This window comes from Felis catus, chromosome D1 (assembly GCF_018350175.1).
Source record: "Felis catus isolate Fca126 chromosome D1, F.catus_Fca126_mat1.0, whole genome shotgun sequence".
NCBI lineage: Eukaryota > Metazoa > Chordata > Mammalia > Carnivora > Felidae > Felis > Felis catus.
This window is the reverse complement of record NC_058377.1, coordinates 37,990,096-38,018,084: the sequence shown is the minus strand read 5'-3', so window position 1 is coordinate 38,018,084 and position 27,989 is coordinate 37,990,096. Positions and strand designations below refer to the sequence as shown.

Below are 27,989 nucleotides of genomic sequence, written 5' to 3'. Positions count from 1 at the left end.
TATTTATTTATTTTTGAGAGAGTGCAAGCATGGGAGGGGCAGAGAAAAGGGGACAAAGGATCTGAAGTAGGTTCTGCACTGACAGGCTGACAGCAGTAAGTCCCACGTGGGACTTGAAGTCATGAATGGCAAGATCATGACCTGATTCGAAATCGAGCCCTCAACCGACTGAGCCACCCGGGTGCCCCTCTGATCTATTTTTTAAATGCCTCTGTATTTTTTTATTTCAAAAGTAGATTTATTGTGATATAAATCACAGATCATAAAATGTATCCCTTTACTGTGTCCAATTCAAAGTTGTGCAACCATCACCACCATCTGATTTCAGGACATATTCTTCACCCCAAGAAGTATGCTGTTGGGTATCCCATACCCATTAGCAGTCATTCTCCTTTCCTCCTACCCCCAACCCTAGACAATCACTAATTTACTTTCTGTCTCTATGGATTTGCCTCTGGACATTTCCTAGAAACGCAATCATATAACATGTGATCTGTTGTGACTGCTTTCACTGAGCTGTTTTCTAGGTTCTTCAATGTTGTATCAGTAATTTATCCCTTTCATTGCCAAATAACAGTCCCTGATAAGAATCAACTGTATTTTGTTTATCCATTCATTAACTGATGGACTTTGAAATGCTTCTGCTTTTTGGCCATTATGAATAATGCTGCTATGAATATTCGCGTGTAAGTTTTTGAGCAGATACATGTCTTTATGTAAATGCTATGTTTAACTTTTTGAAACACTTCCAGACTGTTTTTCACAATGGCTCTACCATTTTACTCTCCCAACAACAGTGTATGAAGTTTCCAATTCCTCCACATGCTTCTCAACACTTGCTATCATTTGTCTTTTGGATTATAGACATCCTAGTATGTGTGAGGTGATTTGCATTTCCCTAATGAGTATTTTTTCTTTCATGTGCTATTGGCCATTTGTATATCTTCATTGGCAAAATGTCTGTTAAGACTGCCCATTTTAAAATTGGGCTATTTGTCTTTTTATTAAGTTGCAACAATTCTTTATATATTTTGGATACAAGTCCCTTATCAGACATATGAGTTGCAAATATTTTATCCCATTCTATGGGTTATTTTAAAGGTTAATTCTATGTGTAAACTTGACTGGGCCACAGGGTACTCAGATTACACTTTATTTTTGATGTGTCTCTGAAGGCATTTCTGAATGATATTAGCATTTGAATCAGTGGACTTAGTCAAGTAGATTGTCCTCCCCAATGTGAGTGGGCATCATTCAATCTATCCAGAGCCTGAGTAGAACAAAAGGAGGAGGAAGGATGAATTCATCCCCTGCCTCCTGTTTTTTTCTGTCTCACTTCTTTAAAAAAAAAAAAAATTGTTTTTAAAGGGAGAGAGAATGTAAGCCAAGGAGATGGGCAGAGGGAGAGAGAGAGAAAGAATCCCAAATAGGCCCCACACTCAGTTTGGAGCCTGACATGGAGCTCAATTCCACCACCCTGAGATCATGACCTGAGCTGAAATCAAGAGTCAGATGCTCCACCGACTATGCCACCCAGGTACCCCATTTCTGCCTCACTTCTTGAGCTGGAACATCTCATCTTCTCCCATCCTTGGACTTGGATTCACGCTATCATTCTCCTAGTTCCCAGGCCTTCAGGCTCAGACTGAGTTATACCACCAGCTTTCCTGTGTCTCCAGCCTGCAGATGGCAGGTCATGGGCCTTCTCAGTTGCCATAATTACATGAAATAATTTCTCATAATAATAAATCTCTCTCTCTGGATATGTGTAGATAGATAGGTAGGTAGATAGATATGGACACAGATATAAACATATATCTAGAGACGTATAGATATATCTCCTATTAGTTCTGTGGGTCTGTTACTATGGAGATCCCTAATATCTTTTCATTTTATGATAGTGGCTTTGAGTCACCAAAGTTTTGTATTTTGATGAAGTTAAATTTATCTATTTTTGTTGTTGCTTATGTTTTTGATGTCATATCTAAGAAATCATTCCTTAATTCAGGGTCATAAAGATTTACATCTTTTTTTTTATACGGACTCTATAGTTTAAATTCTTCTTTCTTCTTCTTCTTCTTCTTCTTCCTCTTCTTCTTCTTCTTCTTCTTCCTCAGCTCCATGTCTAGCGTGGAGCCCAACTTGGGACTTGAACTCACGACCCTGAGATCAAGAACTGAGCTGAGATCAAGAGTCAGGTGTTTAACCAACTGAGCCACCCAGGTGCCCCTATATTTTTAATTCTTAAGTATGTGAACCATTCTGAGTTTACTTTTGTACATGGTGTGAGATAGGGGTCTAATAGCATTCTTTTGCATGTGGAAATCCACTGGTCCTCCCACCATGTTTGAAAACTGTTTTCCCTCTTTGAATTATCTTGGCACTTTGTTGAAAATCTTTTGACTATTAATGTTAGGGTTTATTTTTGGAGTCTCAATTCTTTCCATGGGTCTTTATGTCTATGCTCATGCCTGTACCACATGGTTTTTATTCTTGTAGCTTTTTAATAAGTTTTGAAATCTTCATTTTTATTTTTAAATCTAGCATTTTAGTTATTTTAGTGAAGAGGACCTTTCAGTACATTTCATCTTCATACTGCCATAAATCTAAATCAATCACTATTTATTTGTTCATTTATTTATAGCAGAATGCCTTTAGTGAGAACTTCAAATAATTTTTAATGTTTCTTTTTATTTTGTGTGTGAGAGAGAGAGAGAGGTGGGGAGATGCAGACAGAGAAAAGAGAGAGGAGAGAATCGCCAGCAGGTTCCATGCTCAGTACTGAGCCCAAGGTAGGGCCTGATCTCACAACCGTGAGATCATGACCTGAACCGAAATCAAGAGTCAGACACTTACGTGCCTGAGCCACCCAGGTGCCCCTAAACTTCAAATAATTTAACTTAACTTTCTTTTCATTTCTAATAATCAATTTCAGGTATACAAAAAGACATTAAAATATATACAACAATTGTATAGTATCCACCCAGCTTATAAAATAACATTAAATCATGTCTATATCTCCTCAATCACATTTCCCTACATTCACTCAAAGAGGACCAACATCTTGAATTTACGTTTATCATTCACAAGAATGTCTTATACTTTTATTTATATTTCCAACTGCCTGTTTCTTTGCCATCCTCTGCTATAGAGGATATAACACTAAATACTTGACATCTAGCTTCTCTTGAAGATCTGAAAGTCCATAGACTCATTATGGCTAGTGAGGTGTGAATAAAAGTCTCTGGGTAGGGCGATCTTTCTCAAATGAAAAGTAAAGGCTTGTCACAAGGTGACAAGAATGAGGAAGAAATTTCTACGTTTTCTCCTGGAAGAAATGAATATGGAGATAGCCTGGGTATCTGACAGCCTTGTTGGACTGTTAGGACTGCTCACCTCAGACCCCTCATTGCATGAGGCAAATAGTGCATTTCATTAAATCCAAGATGTCATAGATTGTAAGACACAATCATTATGTATTTTTTGTACCATTAAGGAACAAAAATTTGCTGATACAATAATATAATGCTTTCTCTTCACATTATTGGAAATGATAACCTAACTTTATAAACAAGAAAATTTGAAAAACATGTGTTTCCAAGAGTCAGTAAACCATTTTTTGAGAACCTTCTTTTTTAAACCTCTAGTAGTTGAGTTCTCAAATGTTTGCAATTGAAGTTTCCTAAAGGATACCATTCTATAACAGACAAATTTAGATAGAAATTCATGTATCTGAAAGCAGGGAGGAAAAACAGGTTTTGCTAAGTAATCTACTTTTTGCCCTAAGTCAGCAATCTAAGGATGGCTGAGAATCAAGAAATCTGCCGGCATGTCATGTCAGACCTGGGCCTGTTGCCTGGCGGATTTATTCCTTGCCCTTTGCTAGTCTGAGACATAAGTCTCCAGGCTATGGTCCCCAGCCCTATGGGTGAGTTAGGTCCTGCTGAGTGCAGCCAGTGAGACACGTTGCCTGGAGAGTGGTAGAACACAGGAGGGAAGAATTGTGTTTCTTCTCCTTCCTGTCTGTCACGATTGGCTTTTCCGCAACTGAAACTCCTCACTGATCTGGTTCCTACCAGACAGGTCATCGAATGTTGCAGCACCTGCTTAGTGATCGTGGCCCTCTGTCTTTTTGTCCTTCCATCCTAGGAGTGGTAGCAGCTTCCTGCTTTTGCTCCCCTCCGGATGGCCTCACCATCCCTTACTGGGCTTCTCAGCTCATCCATCATCTGTGTAACCAACTCCTTGCATTAAAATCTCTCTGACACTTGGACTATTTAAAGGACTTTTTTGTTTCCCTGACTAAAAACCAGTGCTACTTTTTGAAAAATTGAATTCTCCATCGTAGGTTAAAATTACTGCATGCCAAGTCAAACAGATGGGAATCGGAGCAGGAGATATGATTGGAACTTGAGAGCTCAAGTCTGCTTCCCTGGGCCCCTCCCCAGCACCGAATGTAATATACTCCCTGAGGAAGGGGTGATTATTCCCATTGTAAAATGCAGCTGGCATGCATCCTGAGGAAAGAGGGGAGTTTTTAATGCTTCTCTCCCCTGGGTCATTTGAAAGCCCAGGGACAAAATAGTCTTTATTCTTCTGGTTCAGAAGGATGTGATCTATACATGTTAGTTTCTCTTCCAAATAGTTCTCATTATTACCATTATCTTTTTCACTCTCCACTTGGATATGTTGGGAATAGATAAGCATCTTTGGGGCTTAGATTTCTGGTTCATCTTGACCTGGCAGAAAAGAGTTTGCCTCACCTAGGTGTGATGGAATAGGAGGTGATGCAGTAAGTAGGTGAGATTTGGATTGCCTCCTTATGGGGAGGAAGTGGGTGCTTGGGTTGTGACATTTTGAAATTGAAAAGAAGGGAAAAACAGTGTGTGTGGAAATAGAACAGCCAGAAAGGGATAGTAGAGATTCATGGTTTTATTTTATACCTCTCTCTCTCTCTCAATCTCTCTCCCTCTACTCCCACTCTCCCCCTTTCTTCTTTTCCTTCTTTCTTTGTATCGTTCCCCCCCCCCCCAACAATAGCAACCTGGTTTTCTTTAGGGAAATCACCTCTTTCCCACTCATAGTTTGTATGGTTTGGTGGTATTAACACTAACTCTGCCTCCAGAGATAGGCATCAGATCCAGGCCTGGCCAATTAGAACACCAAATCTCTCTGGCCAAATTAAAGCTTGTGAGATGCAAAGCTCGATTTTTTGAAAGAAAAGTTTTCATATGGTTGATGCTGGACTTGGGAGTCGTGAGGATAGAAGTCTGGAGCTTCTAGCAACCATCTTGCCACCAAGAGAGACAGACCTGCCTGAGAATGTAGTCAAGGCACAGGAAAGCAAAGGTAAGAAACAGAAAAGAACTGGGGCACCTGGGTGGCTCAGTTGGTAAAAGGTCCGACTCTGGCTCAGGTCATGATCTTGCAATTTGTAGGTTTGAGCCCCGCATCGGGCTCTGTGCTGACAGCTCAGAGCCTGGAGCCTGTTTGCATTCTGTGTCTCCCTCTGCCCCTCCCCTGCTTGTGCTCTCTCCCTCTCTCAAAAATAAACATAAGGAAAAAAAAAAAAAGAAACAAAAAAGAACCAGTTCTTGATGCCATGATTGACCTGTGGGATTCAGCTGTGCCTAAACCCAGACCTACCTTGTAAACTTTTCAGTTATGTCAACCAGTGAATTCCTTTCTCTAAGTCCATTTGACATGTATTCTTTTCTTTTTTCCTTCCTCCTTCACTCCTTTTTGCTAAAAGAACCTTAACTATCATAAAAAGCATCTTTATGCTCATGCATATTCTGGAGCTAAAGATAACTTCCATTTGGTGAAAAGAGAACTTAAAATGCTATTTATGTAAACAAACAAAAGCCCTCTTTTATCATTACTTCATGCAAAGCAGTGACGACAGCATTTGGTTTTAATGTTTTGTTCATTCGTTTGTTTTTTGAGAGAGAGAGAGAGTGAGTGAGAGAGAGAGAGTGAGAGAGAGAGAATGAGTGGGGAAGGGGCAGAGAGAGAAGCAGAGAGAGAATCCCAGGCAGGCTTTACATTCAGCATGGCGCCCGAGGGATTCGATCCCACAACTGTGGGATCATGACCTGAGCCAAAAACAAGAGTCAGGCACTTAACTGAGCCACCCAGGTGCCCCCGGTATTTGGTTTTAAAAATCTAAAGTCCGTGTGTTTTGTTAATTCTCATGATACAATATTTTAGTTTTATGCTATTGCCGCCAATGGAGTTGATACTAGGGAACTGACTTCCTCTATGATAGCAATGTAGGAAGTATATTTAAAAGATGTTACACTATCATTTAAACTCATTAAACTTCCTGAGTTTAATGAAGATGTAGGTGATCTTCAGGGACCTACATCATCTACATTGCCTGTTGACAGCCTACTTCTGGCTTCTGGTGATGAAATCTCTTTTTCATATGACAATATTAAGGAGGTTGCTGCTCTGTTAAGTAAAGTTGACTGATAACCTGAAGATTTTCAAAAGGTTGAACAGTGATTTCTTTAGTTTAAAAATAATGCTATTTGAGAGTTTGGGGGGTTAATTTTCCACTTAGCTTTGGAAAAAAATCAATCAGAGGTTTCTAGCTGAAAAGGAATAAAGAGCTATTTCAACCCCACACTCTCCTTTTCTGGGTGAGAAAACACAGTCACAGAGCTATAAAATAGAAATAGAAGATAAAATGTTTAAGAATTTAATTTACCAGGTGCCTGGGTAGCTCGATTGAGTGACCAACTCCTGATTTCAGCTCAGGTCACGATCTCAGGATCATGGGATCAAGCCCCACATTGGGCTCTTCACTGAGCCTGGAGCCTGCTTAAGATTCTCTTTCTCCCTCCCTCTGCCCATCTCCCTCCCCCACTTGCATTTGCTCTCTCCAAAATAAATAAATAAATTAATTAATTAATTAATTAATGAAGACTTTGAACTGCCTTTAGCAATTGCAGCCAGGGAAAAAGCAGAGCTCCTGATTTTTTCACTCTCGCATCTCCTCTCCTTGGGTCTACTTCCATGGGTACCTACTAGGATTCATAGGTAATTCTAGAATTATGCCTTTCTTTCTCTTAATTTGTGTATTTTATTTTTTTTTAATCGATGTCAATTTTATCTGTTTACTATTGAACTTTCCAGAGTCATTTGACAGGGACTATATAAAATGTCAATTTTATTATTCCTCCATTAATAACACTAATGAAAAGGATAGTATCTCACATCTTTCTGGCAGAGGGGAAATGGACAATGGAACCCCAGCAACATACTTCCACAGGGGAGCAAGAACATTCGGTGAGAAGGGTTCTCATTGCCTCCACCCATCTTTTTGTTAACCTCTTTGACTCTCAAGAGGGAATGTGTAAATATGTTCAGCGAGGCTGTGTTTACCTGGCCTTGCGTTTGCTCAGACTGGTCTGAAAAATGCCCAAAGGCCCACCATGCCTGATAATTAGGGACTGTTTCTTTAGTATTGAGTAGTCCTGTGCATATAGGATCTTAATACAAACTTTCTAAGTGAACTAAAGAACATTGAAAGGACACAAGACAGTATTTCACTAGCATGAGAAGCTTCCCAGAGAATAAATCTGCCCATCACTATTAATAGTTCTCAGAACTTTCTGTGATACGGCAACAATATTGCTGGTGACTGAAAGTATGATTTCATACAAGAGAACGACTTCTGAATTTTTTAAAACTATTTTTTAACACATGAAATTACACACAATACAAAGTACTTGTTTTACAAGTTGAAGTCTTTACAGTTATGGGTACAGTTACAGTAATGCAAGTAGTATTAATGCATTCACTTAGAGCAGAGTTATTTATCTTCATTGGGCTTAACACAAAGCCAAGAATGAATTATTTGCTTAAATTGCTTTCTAGTCTTTGAATAAAAAAAAAAAAAAAAGGAAAATGCCTTCTACCTCCTGTATAATATGTCAGAATGATAAACAATGCCAACAATTAAGTAGTCTGGTATTTGTATAAATGGGAGATTGTATTCCAATAGCTTTTAAGTTGTAAATCTTAAAGTTTTGGCTACAGTATGTCTATCACATTGTCATTATCTCAGCTCTCCGGAAAATTACGTCATCTTTGGTAATAGGCTGCCAAAAAACAGAAACTATGGACTACACCATTTTTTTTCCAAAGAATCCTGTATTTTAATGAATAGCTGAATAAATAGACATTAATTATGAAATTCACATTAAGATAGAAGAAGATCCAAACATTCTGATTGCTTTATCTCTTAAATTTGATAGCTACTACAAAACATACTATTTATGTTAGGGTAAAAATAAGCTGGATCACAGGAGTGTACCTGGGACGTGCTGGCAGATATATACAGCAACAGGGAGGAGTCATAAAATAAGAGTGTTTATATGTACATATTTTTTTTCCTTTTTTTTTTTTGCATGGAGAAACACTGTTTTATAAAATGGGAAAACACACAGTAGATCACATGCAGCAAGAACCAATACAATGTGCACAGCAGTATAACCAAATAAGACACAAGAACTATGGGTTTAAAAAAGAATTTGGGAGCAGGGAAAGAAAAGAAAAAATTGAAACCTGGAATGCTTTCTTATGAAGGTTTCAGAATATAACTTTGTCTAAACAAGCCTCTTGATAGTTTTTCAAAAGTTCTCACTTGACCTCTTATGGTTTAAGTGTAGAGCTAAAAATAAACCATCATATTATACAAAACTTTGTATATTAGCATACAAAAGGTAACAATTTACTTTTTGTATAAAATATAACCTTTTGATAGTATATTTATTTCACATATGTATAAATATAACCCAAAGAATATGTTTTAAGTATTTCTACCAAAATATTCTTTACAAAAGTTTACAAAACAAGTAATTTATTCATATTTACAACCCAGCACAGAAGAGATTCTGGGCCAGGGATGTTGGTATTGTGTAAAAGAGTGCGTCTAGACATTTTAAAGATTGAGAGAGGGCTTTGCGGAACTTTCAAAATATGATCTTTTTAGGACAGATATTTAAAGACTTAGTTGTGAAACAACTTCAGTTAAATTACATTTGATGATTGAATATGTGGATGTATAACTAAAAAGGCTGAAGATAACCTATGTTCTTCTGTAATGAGGAAAATAATAGCAATATTTTTCATCTGATCCGAATCAGCACACATTCTCCTGATTTTACAGCTGGTCTGTGTGTGGGCACTGAGGTTACATGACTCAACCAAACTTCTTTCTTTGATACAGTGCTCAGCCCTGAGGGAGAAGGCTTAGAGATGAAGGGTCCATCTAGCATGTGGTAAAGATGCATCACGTCAGGGAGCAAAGAATGTATGGATTGCTACATTCTATTTAGCTCTTTACCCAAACAATATGCCCAAATCAGGACAGATTGTTTTCTCTCTCAATTATGCTTTCCTTCAAACCCTATGAAATAGATTGTACCCATCCATCCCCACCATTTCTTGTCCTGACCTTCTGTGTCTTATCTCCAATCAAAACAAGATACTTTCTTATCTCAGTTTGCTTACAAATCTGTCTCTGGTCATCAACATAAGCAGGGAAGACAAGGCTCAATTTCACTCAGTGAGGAAACTAACCAGTAGGCATCATCACAATAGGTAACACCCCAGGTCATTGGGGGCTAAATAAATCTCCTTCATAGCGTTGTCCAATGGGATGTTTTCTTTTTTAAATAGTGAAATCTGATGCCGACAGGGATGCACGAATATTTCAGTATGATTAGGACAGGTTGTGGTTGTATCTAAGACTTGGAAATGCATTCAGAAATTGGTTGTGGAAGCCCAGATAAAGTTGGATAGCCCTGCAATCTTGTTTCATCACTCAACACAGCGTGTTGCTGAAGTATAGCATATGTAGGAATATTGACAAAGTGAGAGGTGAACCTGGGGAAGAACTTCTATAATCCACTGGCCACTCTCTAGTTTCTCTGGCTTTTCTCTACGTAGGACACTGGTGACTCCAAACAAACCTATAACATTTCCATCTGCCCTGGAAGTCTTAGGGAAACTAAATGAAAAGACAGAGTGGAAAGATTCAGTCACACTTCCATCTATCTATTCGAGCAAATTAAGGAATTTGTTGCTTGCTGCTTGGAACTAGTACCTCCGTGTGACATGGGGTTTAATGAGCTACAAGGTCTATTACTTTTCTTTCAGGGAGGAAAGGAGCTTGGAAAGCCTATTTTACACAACTAATTACACATCAGCATCACAGTTCTGTTTGGGCAAACTGGATACTCTGTCCTGGAGTTTAGACAGGGAAAAGTGATCCCAATATTTTACTTTCAGGGTTGAGATTTAAAACAAGCGTTTGAACCGAGCACTACAGTTACTTTCCGCTTCCATTTTTAAGCCAAGGTGTCTTCATATCATCCAACTAAAAGTCAAGAGTTTGGCTTTTACAGAGTCCTCTTAAAATACTGCCTTTTAGTGCTTAGAGTATATTAATCGTCCCTCTCTTCTCCTTTAGGAGTTGTTCCCCAGAATTTCATCAAGATTGATGTCTTTCATCCAGTCGTCGTTACCGGGCTCTGTCTTCAATAAGGAATCAATGAAATCAGCATCACTGTTCAGGGCAGGGCCCATGTTATCAGTCTGTTGGTTGAGAAAGTCAAAAGCTAAGTCACTGCCATGGTCAGTCCCTTGAAAAGCCCTGGAGCTTTGGTTGGGTGAAGGAAAGTTGCCTGGTGTCATAGATGGTGTCTGGCTCATGCCTGTCCTCGGCTGGCTCAACCCTGTTCCCGACTGGTTCAAATTAGGCAAGATCTGTGTGCTTAGCTGATTGGGTCTGAGATTCAGACTTCTGAGTGGACCCATGGTTTGTCCATTTAATGTTTGGTTCATTTGGTTCATGGGTCTCATTTGCACTGCTGGTGTTAACTGGTTAGGAGGGGCCGCTGCCCTCTGGGAAAACTGCTGGCTGCCAACTGCCTGCTGCAGTGACTGGTTTGGAGTGTAGGCTGCAGGTGCACCTGTAGGGAAGCGGACTGCCGTGGACTTCAGGGCTTCCTGTTGTTTGGTTGTCGTGTCTTGAGAGGCCCAGTTTGGTGCGGTTGTGCTGGATGTGATCATAACATTTGATGTTCTCTGTGCGGGCATGCTTGCCATGCTATGGGTTAAAGTTGGTCTTAATTGTTGCGAATTGCTGACAGGTCCAGCTCCAAAAGTAGCCACGTTGTTATTATTACTTGCCCCTAAGGCAGGTGGCCGTGGCATTAGAGGGTTGTTTTGATTTGCTATCAGTTGGTTTGGGTTTCTCTGTTGGGTCAACTGATTTATTCCTGAAGTGACGTTGTATGTGCCAGGTTGACTGCAAGGCAGATTTCCATACATCCCCATATTCTGAACTGCTGTGGGTAACGACGGCATTCTTGTCCCATGGGAAGTAGACAGGAGGCTGGAATTTGGAGTCAAAATGGTATGCGTCGAAACTGGGTTTGCCAAAGCCTGGTTAGAGTTTAAAGTCACTGCTGATGAGCCACCTGAGAAAAAGAAGACAGTTATATGAGTTTATAACCATAGGTTATCTCCTCTATTATAGCAATTTGCAATAACTTATCAACTCTGAAACTGTTTTCAGGTGAAGGGACAAATAAAGAGAAATAATCATCACAGGTATTATACAAAAGAAGTGAGACAGTTTGCAAGGGAAGTATCACTTAGGTCATCCCTTGGTCAAGAGTTTATATATTCTAGAAAAAAAAGGCTACACTAAAATCGCTCTGGTTTTTAGATTTTACTTTATTCCTCTTCTGGAGTCTTTGAGAAGAGGTGACAGTCAATCTTTCTTTCATTCGGAATTGGCTTTACTCTGTTCTGAGACCAGACTACAACTGTGATTAACCAGCTGTTATGAAATCCATGCCTCTGGTTACCTCAGGTCCAAATAAGAAAGTGTGGATGAATCCCATAGGTGGCTACTAGATTAATATTCCAAACCTGTGGCCTTGAAAATCATGTCCAGTTATCCATCTGCATTATCCTCACTCAAGAAGCTTCCATGAGTGGCCCCCAAGTGTCCAAAGGGTAAATTCCCATCTATTTAAATTCAAGGTATTCCGTGCTTCGCTGATTATCTCCATGTGGAAAGCCCTCTGCTCCAGGAGGTATAGTTACTATTGCATTGTTATCCACGTACGTTGAGCTACCTTTGCTTATGCTATTTCCCCCTCCCATGATGCCCTTCTTAACTTGCTGAGCCTTACTTTTTCTTCAAGGCTCAGGCCAAGGTCTAAGCTCCTTCATTAAATTTTCCCGGATATTCTAGCCTGCTTTTTCCAGAAGGATTTGCTCTTTGAAATTTTCATTCAGCACTTAGTTAGCCCTTGTCTTAGGAAATCCATAGAACCCCAAAGTAGAACCATCAATCATAGGCTGTCGAATAGTGAGCTTCCACATATCAGAGAGTGATTAGTCAACACATTAAAATCTTCCTGACTTGGGGAGGTTGAAGTCATCTTGGGAAAACATCTTGGGAAGCAAAACTGGTATGCCAAGAAGTTGAAAATAAGTGCCTTGTAGATGATAAGTTCCACGGGGAAAAACATTTTCACCTGTTTTGTTCACTGTCATATTCTCTAAGCCTAGTGGATGGCGCAAAGTCAGTATTCAGTTGGTATTGAATGAATGAGTTAATGAGAGATTGAAGTACATGTGTAACTTGGATAAAGATACTCTTTTAAAGTACTCTCCCTGCAGAGATGCAGGGAGACTCAGAAAATCAGAAATACTAATAAACAAGAATTAGACACATATACAAATCTCAGAACAGGGGTGTATGAAGAGAACATGGCTGTAGTTGTAGCCCTAGGGTACCCTGACTGCTTGGGGATAGCTAGCATGGCACACAGCTGGATAGACTGAAGTCCTTGCTATTTGTTTTAAAACATGTCTCCACTAGACTACATACCCCTTGAAGGCAGGATCAGTCTCTTGTATCTCCTTGTATGTCCAGACTGAGCACAGATCCCTGCGCTGGTAGGGCAGTGAGAGTTTGATAAAGAGGGAGCACAGTCAGGGATGAGATGCTTGAACAGCAAAGAGTTCACAGACAGCTGATGAGGGTAAGCAACATCCTGTTGGGTCTAAAGGTTTCATGAGAAGTGGAGTGACACTATGAAAGTGCTATGGAAAAAAATGTAAAGATTTTAAAAATCATTCCCTCTAGTGTTCTCTATTTTGAAAATATGCCCTGAGAAGATTTATGAGGAGGGCAATATTTTTAAAGTACCAGAATTGGGAGAATTTCCATAAAGATCACAAAATATTAATCACAGTTAATATTTAGAAGTTCCTAATACGTGGTTCAAATTGTTCCATGTGATTTTCATACATAACTTCTTATATTAACATCTGGGCAAGGTAATTCTTACTGTACTGAGATTAAAATAAAAAATGATAAAAGAGTTTGTGTTGTGCTTGTTGTTTATTTCATTCTCAGAAGTCATGGGAAGTTCAATGCTCTAGAGCAATGGTTCTTAACCATTTAGGGGTCAGTAACTGGATGCTCAAGATCCCTCCCTTGGGAAAATGCCCTGTGAAAGTGATCTGCGGGTGCCTACCAAGTATCCAGCCTCCCTGTATCCCTTAGAAAAACAGACCCTTGATTTTTCAGCAATGTGCCCAGCTGAAAAGCCACATTTTCCAAATTTCCTTGGTGATGGAGGGATCCAGATGAATACATTCTGACTAAAGGTAGAAGTTACTAGGTGAGAGCCCAAGAAGCCTATTTTAAGAAGAGAATCTGACTCATTTGGGAGGCCATTTTACCTTTTCCCTCCTTTTATCTTTCTTTTTGGAATATGGATCTGAAGGATGGCAGTGTGGTGGCCAAAAGGCCATCCTTAGGAGGGAAGCTACATGTTAAAGAAGGTGGAACAGAAAGACAAAAGAAACCTGGATCCCTGACAACATGGTACAGCCACCATGAAACCACCATCCTTGAGATTCTTTTATATGAATGGGAAAAGTCCAAACATGCATCTTGTGTTTTTCAGAATATTTCAAAGGGCTCCTAGCTTCCCCGTGACCACGGAGAAGCCATTATCACTTAGAAGCCATGTTCCAAATGAACCTCCATCTTGTCTTTCAACTACCGTGAAGACAGAATCAAATAGAGAATCCAGTCTGGGGCCTGAGACAAAGTAATCTTAGAGAGTGGATTGCATACATCTCATTCCAAATTTTAGTGGTGAAAGACAGTCTGGTACATTTAAAGAGCTTAAATACATTAGTACAATATAGTTATTACCATGCATAACAGGACCAGAAAATATTTTTTAAAAACAGGAATATTCATGGCACCTCCTTTAGATAATCTTCTGCATGCCTTCCTGGATAGATGAAGGTAACAGGCAAAATAGAGAGAACTTGGAAAAATTGAGGACAAGCTTAATTTACATGAGAAAGTGCAGAGTTCTGGGCAGATGGGACTTGAATCCATTCTAAATAGGAGAAGGCAGGAACAGTCTGGGTTAGGTCTAGGAGAGGTTCTTTTAGAGTTTGGAGAGGGAGCAGAGAGATTTTAGTGGTAGTGCCCACCACTTATGTTACATGGAGCAAAATTAGGAAGTTTTACTTTGTATCCTAAATGCGGTCCACCTATGTTTGTTTGTTTGTTTGTTTGTTTGTTTGTTTGTTTTGCGAGACCTCATGAGTCCTCATTTGCTTTTCAATTATGTCTTGGTGGCAGGACTATTTGTTCCAGAGAGATGAGTCCAGAAGCGGAGACAAGAAGATTGGACTTTACGCAAGTCCCAAGAGGGAGAAATGTCTGCTTCCCTTACATGATCTGGGTCCAGATATTTGCTGGGAGCAGAATGGTTGAACACAGCGGTTAGGAAATAGTTAAGCTCTTTTGAACTCTAAGGGGTAATCTGGAGGGCAGTGAACTAGGTGAGTGCAGGACAAGAATCATCAAGAACTGATGGAAAGACAAAAAAAGTACCCAGTTTGGTCTTGATCTGAGAGTTAAATGGGATCTAATGAAGGATTCTAAGAAAGATGTTATATTTCAATATGAGGTGGGAAGAGGAGGAAACATCAAAATGGAACAAGTTTCTTTCTTCTGCGGTTAATGATTTTCACCGATTTTTAAGAACACTCACCAGAATACTGGGCAGTTGGCTGCATGCTGCCTGCGTTTCTTCTTTGGTCTTTATAATCTGGGGGTGGCCTTGTCAAATGTCTATTGATTTGATCCTGCGGAGAAATTTTCTCCTTGAAAACAAACACAAGCGAAAACATATTAAGTCGCATACTTACTTTCCCACTTGCAAACATTCACAGACTGTTGATTCAAAAAAGTAAGACTCTAAGAACAATTTTGCCATCATAGCTATGTATCGCAGACCTTGTTTAGTAGGTCTTAATTCAGAGACAAGTCTTCTCAGTTTCAATAAATTTCCTGCAGGGCAGTATAACTTCTACTTCTCCTTAACATTCACTGTGTGTTTTGAGTCTAGGAACTAATCTCATTTTCTTTATTTTGCAATTAGATTTCAGTGAAAACTAAATTCCTGTGCTTCTTGAGAGGGTGTTTCTGGTTTCATTTTGTAGCACGTCTGATATGCTATGGTACCTATTATTTAATTCTGGTCCCACAGGGTGTAGAAAGCCTATAGGAGTAGGATTGTCAGAGAAAATACAGGACATTTGGGAATCCTATATTTTTATTTGCTAAATCTGGAGATGCCGGGAGATAACTATCAGGTACTGGTAGGGACACTATAAGCACATTACCTCATTTCCACCCCCCCCCCCACCAAAAAAAAACCCTTGAAGATAGGTGTGATTATTCCCACTTAATAAATGAAGAAATGGAAGCTTCCATAGGTCATGTAACTTGACAAAGATCACAGAATGGGAGAACAGAAATCGGATCCTGGGTCAAAGACTCGGACTCTTTTCCTGCCACACAATACTTGCTTCTCTGTTTCTCTGTGTCCCATTCTCTCAAAGCAACAGAATTTTCCCAGGCCCCTTTCCTTTCTTCCCTCTGGAATCAGTCACCATTAGCTCTTAATGGTAGGTGAGTTTGGGAGCTAAAAGAGGAAGTAGGCACATTCTTTCTATATTATCAATGCCTTTAGCCAAAGACCGCCAGGAACACACCTACTGGGTTTATTTCTCATTGCAGTGAGGGAGAATGCACATCATGGGGGTCCAAGTGGTGTCTTGGTACTAGTATGTTAGAAAGAAGCTATTATAGGATTCGGGCTTTGCTTGGGTGATTTAGGGAGGGTCTAAGGAAGCAAGGATTTGTTCTAGATTGTAAGCTGTCAGAAAGGGAGGTTGATTCCATCATTGAGTAAAGAAGTGGCCATCACTCATTTAGCAAAAGGTAGGTTGGTATTTTTGTGGGTTTCTCAATGGCCTTGTGTCTATAGTAAGACAAAGTTATGAAGTGGCCTATTTTGTCTCGTTTTATCGTGGTCTCAGAATAACCCCATCTAAGGTCAGTTTTCTATAAGATTGTTTATGTCTTTAATGGCCTGGCTATGAGTGTCATATCAGTTCTTTTCTTTCTCAGCATGGATCAGGAAGTTTTTAGAATTGCTTTACTGCAACTTTGTGTGAACCCCAAAGCAACTTCCATTTTCAAAGATAAGCACAACCAGCATAGGTAGACAGAACAATATCATTATAGAACAGTCAATAAATAGAAAAGAAAACCTTGTAAAGGTAGACAGATAAATTAGATGGAAGCCAAATGTGAGCTGGCTAACTTAGATCCCACTTAACCATGTATTTCTCAGTTTCCCATCAAATTCCAAACCTTCCAAGTAGAACAAATCTACTATAAAGGAAAAAAATAGCCTTAAAACAACAACAAATTAAGTTCAAATTCTTGTTTCTAAGAAAAAAACTTGAAAGACTCACAGGGTTTTTGGGCATCAAGTAATTCGTATAAAACACAATTTTGATGAGCTAAGTGTAAATGAATCAGAAACATATGGATTACATTTCTTTTAAATATGGGTTTACAAATTAAGGGAAAAGTGGTTGGTGAAACTCTTTATGGTTTTTCCCAAACCCTAAATGTTTAAGAAACAGCTTGAGATGTTCCATGAACCCAAATGTGGTGATGTTCAACCATTCTTGTTATAAACTATTGTGCAAGCTGACAGTTTTGATTTTTTTGCCAAGCATGAGACTTTCTGAATTCTTCTCTTTTTCAAAAGCATCTATCATTTGTTTTCTTATGGAATTAGGTGTTTCTGCTGTTTAAGTTGAAGAAAACAGGATTTGCACATTCACGCACATGTTTGCATGTGTGTGTGTGAAAGAGAGAAGGAGAGAGAGAGAGAGGGAAAGAATCAGGCTCTCGGTTCCCCATGAAAGACTAGATCTCAAATCTGGACTTATTTTTATGTGTATTCAACCTACTTACTGACTTTTTTTTTTTGCACGGGAGCAATTAGGTTGTTCAAAGGGTTAACAATACATCTCTGGAAGCTTGAGTTACTTAAACTATCTGTTCACAAATGAGTTAGACTTAATGGCCTTGTGTATGGACTATCATGGAACTGCCATTTTGTCTGTCACTTCCTGCTGAGGAGCAGCAAAGACCAGCCTCCAGAACAGAATGCAGACTGTTCCCATGCCCATTCCGTGCAAAAGGAGCACGTTCCCATTCTGTGTAAGTGTAAACTCACAGGTCATCCCCGAGATTACTTCTGTGCAACATGAGATGTAACTTATCCACTCATATCTCACGGACATGGACCCTATAACTCAACCCAATAACTTGGACCTAAAAACCTACCAAAGAAATAAATGCTGTTGCACTCATCTGTCCTGCTTTGGTACTGTCATCTCAAAAATGTGAAATGCAGATAATGCTACGACCTCCCTCGTACTCTGGTTATAAGGATTAATCCTCTACTGTAAAAGCTCAGCATGGCGCCTGGCACACAGTAGGTACACAAACTGCACTGGTTATTGTGATGCCCATTGTGTTAAGTACTACTCATCTTTCCTCTTTGTTCTTCTTCATTGGTGGGAGAATAATGGAGAGTAAGGATAACACACATTCATGAGAAAATGTCTCAATTTAGGCGCCTTTCTGGCCTTGCCAACTGACGGGAAATGACTACAAAGCATATGCTAATGAAAAGCCGTATCAAAGACTATTTCTTCCTGGATATGCTAAAAAGCACAGGCACCGTCAATGGCATCCAAACAAAGAGAAATGTGAAAGGTTTATAAAAACCACAAAACCATCAGCTCATTGTCATTCATCTCTCACAGTTTATGCCGATGCCTTTTGCACCTGTCCCAGTGGTGATTCAACTGGAGTCCAATGAGAGGTAGGCCAGTGCCAGGACAAGACCCTCATGGTGTGTTCCCTTGCCTTTTAATCAGAGCTGAAAATCCAGAAATTCAAACTCTGCATGTTGTAATTCAACACATTAGTAGTACTGGTGGGAATAATGAAAAGAGTGCCCAGTGTGTCAGTCTTAGATTGTATGTTTTCCTCTTCCATAGCCCTTGTTTTCAAGCTATGTAGTTGATGAAGATCAAAAAAGGGAGAGAGTACATGGGACAGGTAGAGTTTTGAAAACTTCTAGAAGATTTATAGAATAAATTAGTTGTGTCACTTTGTGATCCAGTCAGTATCACCCCTTCATCTTATACCTTAGGGCAATACTCAGGGTCACCTGTAAACTTAGTGCTCACTATTCCTTACTCATTCTTACTACTTCTCACATGCTCTGGACTCCAGACTTTTTCCATTTGTCATTCCTTAAAAATAATAAATGATTATGTGATTATTTATACTTTTCATTATGTGTTAAATAGTTCATAATACAATCTTACAATCTCAAAGCCACCAACAAATATACACTGAGGCTGTACCTTTTGGTATCTGGCCCAAGCTCATGTTGGAATGGCGGATGCTACCTACTGTATTCATCAGAATTCTATAGTCCTTCAAAGTCAAAGTCAAAGTCAAATTTTGCATCTTCTCAGAGACTTGCTTTAATCTCTCCTGGCTGGATTTTACCTTTCTTCCATTACATTTTCCCTTACCCTGTTTATATTTTATTGTAAATCTGAGTCTAGTGCTCCCTTGTTTAAAGTCCTCTCCATTGCTTTTCAGACAGTGTAAATTCTGATGTATCAAGCTCTATCCTCTGGCCTCTCCTCTCTGGCCTCCTTGACTATTACTTGCTAATCCTTGTGCATATTCTATGCCTTACATCGAATGTGATATGTAGTATACATTATTGTCTCTGAGTCTTTGAATATGCTGATTCTTCTGTCTTGAATATCCTCCTTCTCCTTCCCCCATCTCCTATGTCAGCTTCAGATCTTCAGTAGACATATTTCCTCTCTGATGTACTTCCCACATCATAGCATTTAATCACATGCCCTACAATTGCCTATTTATTTGACATCCTGTGGGCTCTGAGCTCCTTAAGGACAAAGACAGGGTCTGTCTTGTTTATAGCTGTTTTCTGACTGAAATTTAGTTAATATTTACTGAATGAATTATAGTGCTTATCACGCCCTAGATTTCTGACTTTTACTACAAAACTCCTTGAGCATAAATATTTTTTATTTGGTTTTTCACATTTTTGTAGACCTTGGCTCTATTAACCTGGAGATGGTTAACTTTGCCCTTTTTTTTTTTCCTTCATTTAGCCAAATCGTTTGAAGGGAGAGAATGAAGCTTGGAGACGGGGCTTGTTGTTCGGAGGTGGGAAAGGTTTGACCCAGTGCCCGAATGTATGTCTGAGGATACGAAGGGACAGCAGATAAATAGTGAAGCAGGGTTAAAGCTTGGGCGATGCTTGGGAAATAACCACCTGCCCTTTCTTTAAGGCCACTTAGATATGCTGGAAGTTGGGAATATATCTTCCATTCTGAGATGCTTTATGTTGGAAGCCAAATCTTAAGGTCTGACACTCCATGCTGGCTTTCACAACTGTTTTTGAAACACTTCTATCTCTAAAATCAGTTGGGATTCGAGCTGACTCAAGTTCTGTCCACTACTTCTGCCCCTCAGGGCAGTAGCACAAGAATGATTCCTTTTGCCTGATTCAAATACCCACGGTGGTAGTTCTTAACATTCCTGGGCTGGGCAGGGCTAGTGAGGTGGGGTGCCCTGCGTTTCAACTGTCCAGCAGCTGGTAAATCAAGCTTTGTTTTTTTTCCCCATAGCACTTCAACTTCTGTATGGAATTAGCCTCTCTTATAGTCAGGACACCCTTGTTGCTATCACCGAAGTAGGCACAGAGAAAAGGGCAGTAAATAGAAATGGGCAACAACGAATTCCCTGTTAGGCCCATAGGTACGTGCAGGAAGAAATTAGGAGAAAGTTTTACCGCATCAACCAGCATCTGCTGCTGGAGGAGAAGTTGCTGTTTCTGCTCCATGATCTGCCTCTGTAGAGTCTGTTTCTTTCCCATCAATTGCTGATTCAACAGTGATTGCTGGGAGTTCATGTAACCACTTCCGGTGTTTGGATTTGAGCAGGGGTTGGGACTTGGACTGGGGCCTATGCTCTGGCCTACCACAGAGTGTTGATCCTAAAGAAGAGAAGGGGGGTGGGGGAAGCTACTGTGAATTAGAAGAAACAAAAATGTAGCACAAAGATCATAAGCTTAGATTCCAAACATTTTTCATCTTGTTAAGATCAAACATGGTTAAATGGGTTGGGGATCAGAGAATTGCTTTCTAAATGCAAGAGAAATAAATGCATATTACGGCAACCAAAGCAGCAGGGTTAATGACATTAGGGCACTGGAAAAGCTCCCATACGACTCTAATGGTGGACGCTCCACATTCCAGAAGGCGTTTATGGAACCTCAAAGAAAACTACCATAAAAACATATGGCAAACCTCTCAATTGCTCAGGAACAAACACATCATAAAGTAACAAGTTCTTCCTTTTCCTTAAAGTTAGCACATATCATTGCTGATCCTGCAACGAAAATTATGTTTCAATTCATAGGTTCAAAACTTGAATAAACCATTTTGGTCAGAAGGGGCCCCACTCTTTGTGACAAGGCAGGAAGACCTGTGAGTTTCTGTTTTACAAACACTCCGAAGAGCGTAGAAGGGACCTGCCCTTACAGAGACTTGTTAATTTTGCTCCCTGGTAAGTAAGCCAGGAATTTCAGTGTATCAGTCAGTAAAAGAACACCCAACCAGCCGACAATGAGAAAGTATTAATTAAAAATTCAACACTGTATATTAGTAATATTGGGTATTGGTGAACTGCCATTCTAACTCAAGGTCTCTACCAATCTTTAGGCACTGACAAAGTCAGGGCCTTGCAGGGCAGAGAGCTAAACCTGCTCAAATGTTTTCATGAACTCCCGATGATGTGTTCAGGCTGAGCTGTATACTGGTGGAGTTACAAGGACTCTTCCCACCTTGAAGAATGTGTCCAAGTAAGGAGGAAATTACATGCTTACATGTAAAAATACAAGAAAGCACAGAATCGAGTCTTAGATATGATACAAGAACTAAGTCAAAGGTCCTCACACTTTGATGGTATTCACTGGGGAAACAGATGCTCTGGCCTTGCTCCAGAAACTGTGAGGCTACAAATCAGGTACCTGGCCAGGTAATTCTAATACTCGTTGATCCAGGAAATGCTCTTTGAGGAACAGTGGATTATGAGAGCAATAAAACCCAACGTTCATTCTCCAACTGGGCTGTCGGAAGTTACGAGAGATTGAAAAGATAAAGCAACTCTCGTGATGCCTGATGAGTAGTCCACACACTCCATTTGTGGAAAGTGTCTTCCCTTTTACCTCCCTCTTTTTCTTTAGTTATCTACTGAACTAAAAACAAAAACAAAAGCCACCAGCCCACAGCCTGGGGGTGTAGAGAACTTGGCCTCGCTTTAGTAATCCCTGGGGCTACAGAGCTTGCCCACCTCTTCAAAAGCAAAGCGATACGAAATAATCTTAGAGATGACCATGCACTGAGCCTTATTATAAGCCAGGCACTGTGCTGAGTGTGCTACGTGATTTATCTCATTGAATCCTCCCAAGAAAACAATGAGCAAGAGCTAGTTTTATCGTCCCAGTTCTGCAGATGAGAAACCTGAGCTCAGAGATCACACAGCTGCGAGTAGTTGAGGAAGATTTGAAGCCAGGTGTGTCTGAGTCCGGAACTCTCTTTCTCAGTCACTATATCAATTGTCTTTCAGCTAAGATGAGCAGTGTTGAAGAAGGTGCTTATACTTCAAAACTTTGCAAACCCACCTGTCCATGTAGCAAGTGTTTATTGAACACCCCCTGCACCCTCAATCAGGCACGTGGAAGGCAGTGTGTTGGACAGAAGGGCAGGGCTGTCGGGTCTGGGAGAGGGGCAGCCCTCCTCACCAGTTAACTAAAAATAAGGGGAGCCATCTCGGAGGTAGGCACATCCTCTGTGCAAAAAACCATCCTCTAACACGTCTGCACACAATGCCCAGTCCTCTCAAAGTTAAACCCCTCTTGGCTCTTGGGGGAAAAAGTTCAACCCACATGTCCTACAAGCCACTAGGGATGTGGGTCTGGAGACTAGCGCAGAGGGTCATTACCACAATGCTAGTAGATGAAGATCTGTGGGTTGAGGGCTCTCGGAGGGCAGGTGGAAAAGGAAGTATCTGGAGGACTGAGTGTTGAATCGTTGGCCCACCCACGCTACTGAGAGGGAAGCAGAGCCCGCGACAGGGAGAAAAAGGTGGGGTCAGAGAAAGATGACCGGAAGTGATGCCAGAGGAAATCAGGGTGAGAGAGAATATAGTGGAGACAGTGGTTGGCCCTTCACTCTCCACTGTCAACCAGAATCGAAATCATCTGCTCTTTTCTATAATAATGTGAAGTTTAGTGCAAGCTTTTGGGCTTAAAAATAAAAAAAAAAACACCCAGTTGACAAACATGCATAGAAAAATTCAATGCATTTTTCTTCTCAGCCTTCTTTGCATGGCCACACACTGCTCCAGATCATGAGCTCCGCAGATGAGCCTGCTGCAATTCATTTCCCCGTTCTGGCACTTATTAGCTGTGTGATCTGGGAGAAGTTAATTTGCCTCCACTAGCCTCAATTTCCTTGTCTGGAAAGTGGGCACAATAACAGTGCCCACTTCCTAGGGTCCCTGTGAGAATTAGAGGAAATAATACAAGGCCAATAATACCGAGCACAGAGTCAGCACTTCATAAGCAGCAGCTGCTTATAATTGTTTGCATTATTTCAACACACGGGAGCAGTCATCTTGTTTGTTTGTTTGTTGTGAAGCAAGGAAGTCAGGCCTTGCAGATTGCAGGAAGTTGTTCTGCATCGACCCATCCAGAAATGCAGAGGTCATCTACGTCATCGAGATGGAGCTACGGACAGACTCAGGGAATGACTTTTATCCTTCTACCTGGTGATGTCAGAAGAGGAACCGAGTGCTATTCTCCGATGGAAGGTCTTTTGGAGGGTGCTTCCTTCATCTGGGTTAGGGCCTTGGCCCGGGGCCCTGACACTTGGATTTTCTCCGTGCTGGTTTTTATTTCTTACCATCCAATTATTTATTAATAGCGCAGCCAATATACATGCACTAATTACCGTGCCTTCATTTCTTCCATCATAAATTAGAAGTAATGACACTAACGGCAGAAAATGAAAACAGACGAAATTAGAACAGTCCGAGGCACTTAGGAGGTACTTTATTAAATTGAGTGATTAGTACTTTTCTTATTTACTTACTTATTGTTTTGTATAGGCCAGAGATGTTTTAGACACAATTATCTTTGTGAAGGAGCTTGTGCCGTAAGCGTACTTGGATTGCGAATGCAGTGTGTTTAGCTCCCATCTTGGTTTAGTTTAGTTTAGCTTTTTTTTTTTTTTTCATTTTGCAACTTGAACACTGATACCCAAAACATGAGAACGTGACAAAAGCACGCGACAAAAGCAGGAAGGGCAAAGACAGCTTCGCCTTGCATGCCATCTTGGATGGGCAGGGAGAAGCTGCCTAGAGAGCTGTGTTAAGAGGGGCTCTGTGGAGGCGCTCTGGCGTGGTGAGCTGTTCTGCCGCAGATCGTCAGCATTGTGGGATCCGGCAGAAGTTGGCACTCGCTCTCGCAGCATTTCTGGTCTGGATGGTGGAGCTGGTGCTGTCCCCATCATTGGTGCCACTCACTGCTGTCGCCAGCTCTCCAAGTGCCTCCCCTGTTGGCACGGGTGCTATTCAGAAGGCACCGCTTGGATCTGGCTCAGAGATCAGCAAAACCTCGCTCCTTGTCCCAGGTCAGGGCCTCCCCCTGTATGTCGTCCTGGCTCCACCTTCCGATTAGAGCTTCCTCCCTGATGCTCTCTGGGTGCTCCTCTGGGCCCTGGCAGGTTTCTCGGCCATATCCACACCCATCGTCGTGAACCTGTCATCCATGGCCTTCGAGAACCGAGCCTTCTGTTCCTGGGGGTCTTGGTTCTGGTTCTGGGTGATGAGTCTCTGCACCCTCATCTTGCTGGTCTCGTGGTGCGCTCTCAGGCCGCAGAGGAGTTCATCCTCCGGTCGGCTGCTATTGGGAGCCTTGTATTTCAGGTACCTCCGTGCAAGAGGAGGGTAAACGTTTGCCGACCTGGGGCTGCACCAGCGGTTCCCAGGGGGCCCCTTCCTAGCCCTGATGCTGCAGCTCGGGTCCTGTGGGAGGGTTGCCCTCCAGCCCGACTACTCTCATGCTCACTCTCAGAGTTTCTGCCTCCGGGATTGAGGCCTACAAAGCCTTAGGCTGCCGGTCCTGCCCAGAGCCACATGGAGGTGCAGGGTGGGACACGTGTAGGGTATCTGTTCATAGGAAGGCCACACATTTTGTGCCCCTTGTCATAATGAACCCAGATTGCTGTTGGGTGTGTTATAAACAGCAGAGCCATTTCTGCAGGCCCCCTGCTCTGAGCACACCCATCATATTTGAAACATAAATTGGCCCTTGCGCTTCTCCATGGGCCACAGTCCCTACTATTTCTTATTTTATTGTATCTGCCCATTTTCCTCATTTTTGATTTTTTTTTAATGTTTATTTATTTTTGAGAGAGAGAGACAGAGTGCAAGCAGGGGAGCAGCAGAGAGAGAGGGAGACACAGAATCCAAATCAGGCTCCAGGCTCCGAGCTGTCAGCACAGAGCCTGATGTGGGGCTCAAACTCACGAGCCATGAGATCATGACCTGAGCCGAAGTTGGATGCTCAACCGACTGAGCCACCCAGGCACCCCCCATTTTCCCCATTTCTATTACTTGCCTGGCTCATGTAGGCATTTGAGATTCAGATCTCTGGCTTATAGTTTATCTGGGAATCTAAGGTGCACACACTACGTACCCCATGAACCTCAAATTTCCTACAGCCATCAGGTGTATGACTTCCATCAGGTGGTATGATACCCATGAGTGCTTCAAGATTAAATTCCAGACCTTCCAGTGCCTGGTCTAGTCACCTATGCAGCCATCCGTCCATGAGGGAATCTGATACATTTTACTGACTACCTCCTGTATGCTAGGCAGTTTTCTATTTTCTAGACATTAAAAAATTATTTAGAAAGGGGACAAATGCAGAGAAAGAGGTGGGCAGAGTGCTTAGTGTTGGCAAAATTAGCGAACTTCAAAATAAGTTCCAGTGAAATCTGGAAAACTAGCCCCTTCTAAGATTCAGAAAAGATCTGCATACCAAGAAAATGTAACTATGTTCCTTTCTCTAATCAAACAGATGGACTGTGCTAAATTTAGTTTCATTCCTTTACAATACCAAAGGATATAAAAATAAGAGATAAGCTCTCTTTTGGAATTTTGTAAAAGATTTTGAAGCCTCATAGCTTCTGGCCTACAGGCTTTACCATGTACTCTACCCTACACATTCCTTCAGTTCATGATTGAAGTAATATTTGGCTGCTGCTACATTCTTTTGCCCTTATGTTAGCGAGGAAACACGAAACACCTCCTTACACAGGCTTGCTGTCATTGCCAAGATGTTGTGCAAACTTTAGTACATATAATATTTTGAAAGAAAAATATGCTCTGATGCGTCGGCTTTGATTTCCAGATTCGGCCTCGCTCTTTGCCTTACATTCATTCCCGTAGAACTTGGCCTAATAGAAATCAATCTGTTTCTATCTCAACACTCATTTTATCCTTAAGAGCTTATGAACTTGTGGAGGCCATGGTAAAAATGGCACACCCTCAGCCTATCGATGAAAAGTGTGTGTGTGTGCGCGCACGCGCGTGTGCACCCGCACACGTGCGTGTGATTGTGAATAAATTAGGCCACTTCCATTGATGTCATCTTTTTATATGACAGAAAACCCAGTTTCCTAGAAAAACTGGTGTTCAAGGTTGATTTAGCAGCAAACAATAGCCACGTGATTGGTTCAAATCCTGACTTTGAATGATCTTTCATTTTGTGTGTGTGTGTGTTTTCTGTTTAGGTTAGTATTTGATGCTAACCGACAAATTAGGCTTCTGATCCTATCCTTCTGGGATTTAATATACATGTACATTGAATATGCACTTAAAGTTTTTCAGATCTGTGTGTGTGTGTGTGTGTGTGTGTGTGTAAGACTTTAAAGTCCTGTTATAGTATTAGTTAAGCCACTGAATTACAGTGTTGAGATATGGTTAAAGCTTCTTGATCCTTCTTTTCATCTAGCACAGGACTGCCAGGCCAATAAAAGCATATCCGTATTCTTTTAATAAAGTTCTCCCAATAATTAAGCTATATATTTAGAATTGTTATCTTCATTCTTCAATGATTCATTTATTCAGCAATTATTTGTTCAGCATCTACTATGTATCATGCATTCTTCTATGCCTTGGAGATCAAAGTCCATGTAGCCTACTTGAAAAACCTTGCAGCTCGTCTATACTTTCAAGCTGGACTACTGATGGAAAATTTACCTTCCAGAATGGTCTCAAGGATGTTAGAAAACCATTGGTAAATCAGGTGTGTGATGATGAAACCAGTTTGTCATGCCAAAGGCAATCCAAACATGTGAAGTTGATTTACATTCATAGGAAGCTGGAAGCATGTTTTAATGGGAAAATATGGTAAAAGAATGCTTTCCCAAACGTGTTACTTTGTTGACTTAGTATCATGTCCATGAATTACTACAGGAAGCACTAACTCAACAAGGAGGTAAACTATGTCTACAAGACCTGGTAGGAAATTAAGGAGATACTTGAATTCTTGTAAATGGGCACCCCTTTCCTTAAGGGGCAAATGACTTGTTTTTCCTGCTATTAATTCTATTTCTCTCAAAGCTAGGTTGAGGTCCTTTTGAAAAAATGTCCAAATTAAAAAAATTAGAAATAAATTCCACTTTTCCATCCATAACAGCTCTTTCACCAAAACCTCTTCTTTAATATTTCAGGGATAAAAATGTAAAGACACTGTATGAAACCAATCTTGTAAATCTTAGTAACCAACATCAAGAGGATAGGCATGGCCACTGGGTCTTACTTTGATAAAATGTCTTTGTAAGTCATGCTTAACACGTGAGAGATCTTTCTAAAAGATGTTAATAAAAATGCTGTGATTACCTCTTTCTTTCATTTAATACAATGCAAAGTCTCTGTCAAGCAGGATTGATTTCAGCAAAAGGTAGAACAGTGTCCACCTAGACACATCCTAAAGCAGCAAACAAAAATATCCCTGGTTTCATTGAAATATGTTGAAATACTAAGACTCATTGAATTCAGCCATTTTTACTGTTATGCGCTGAACAGTGCGACATGGTAAGTTTCACAAAGCAAGCAAAGTTACCAGGCAGGTATTGTTCTCTTAATATTAAAAGGAAAAAAAAAAAAAAAAACAACACTCTAAAAAATATTTGTCTTCTTCTGGGCATCTGGGTAAAATGGCTCTCTGTTTTTCTGAACTTATTTTGGAAGGGGACATATAATGATTTTTTCCCCCCACAAAAATGAAGTAATGTAAGTTACTTGGGATCCATGAGAGTATTTTGGCGTGGGATGACTGCCCTTTCTTTTTCTTGGCTTCCAG

The 27,989-nt window shown here is 40.7% G+C and overlaps 1 protein-coding gene and 1 non-coding gene across 3 annotated transcripts in view; both read right to left on the bottom strand.

Annotated features, from left to right (window-relative positions):
• Positions 1-7,682: 7,682 nt before the first annotated feature.
• The window catches only part of MAML2 (mastermind like transcriptional coactivator 2), a 346,860-nt gene continuing 326,553 nt past the window's right edge, over positions 7,683-27,989 (bottom strand). The window contains exons 3-5 of one of the 2 annotated variants that reach the window (XM_019811597.2): positions 20,346-20,549; positions 15,120-15,231; positions 7,683-11,495 (exon numbers count right to left, since the gene is read on the bottom strand). In XM_019811597.2, the coding sequence (XP_019667156.1) occupies positions 10,480-11,495; positions 15,120-15,231; positions 20,346-20,549 (1,332 nt within the window). In that variant the 3' untranslated portion in view covers positions 7,683-10,479. The remainder of the gene's footprint in view (positions 11,496-15,119; positions 15,232-20,345; positions 20,550-27,989) is intronic. The other variant, XM_019811598.2, reaches the window with a different exon arrangement.
• LOC111556861 lies at positions 24,775-24,904 on the bottom strand. Its single transcript, XR_002736576.2, has one exon. It is a non-coding gene; the product is annotated as a small nucleolar RNA SNORA11 (small nucleolar RNA).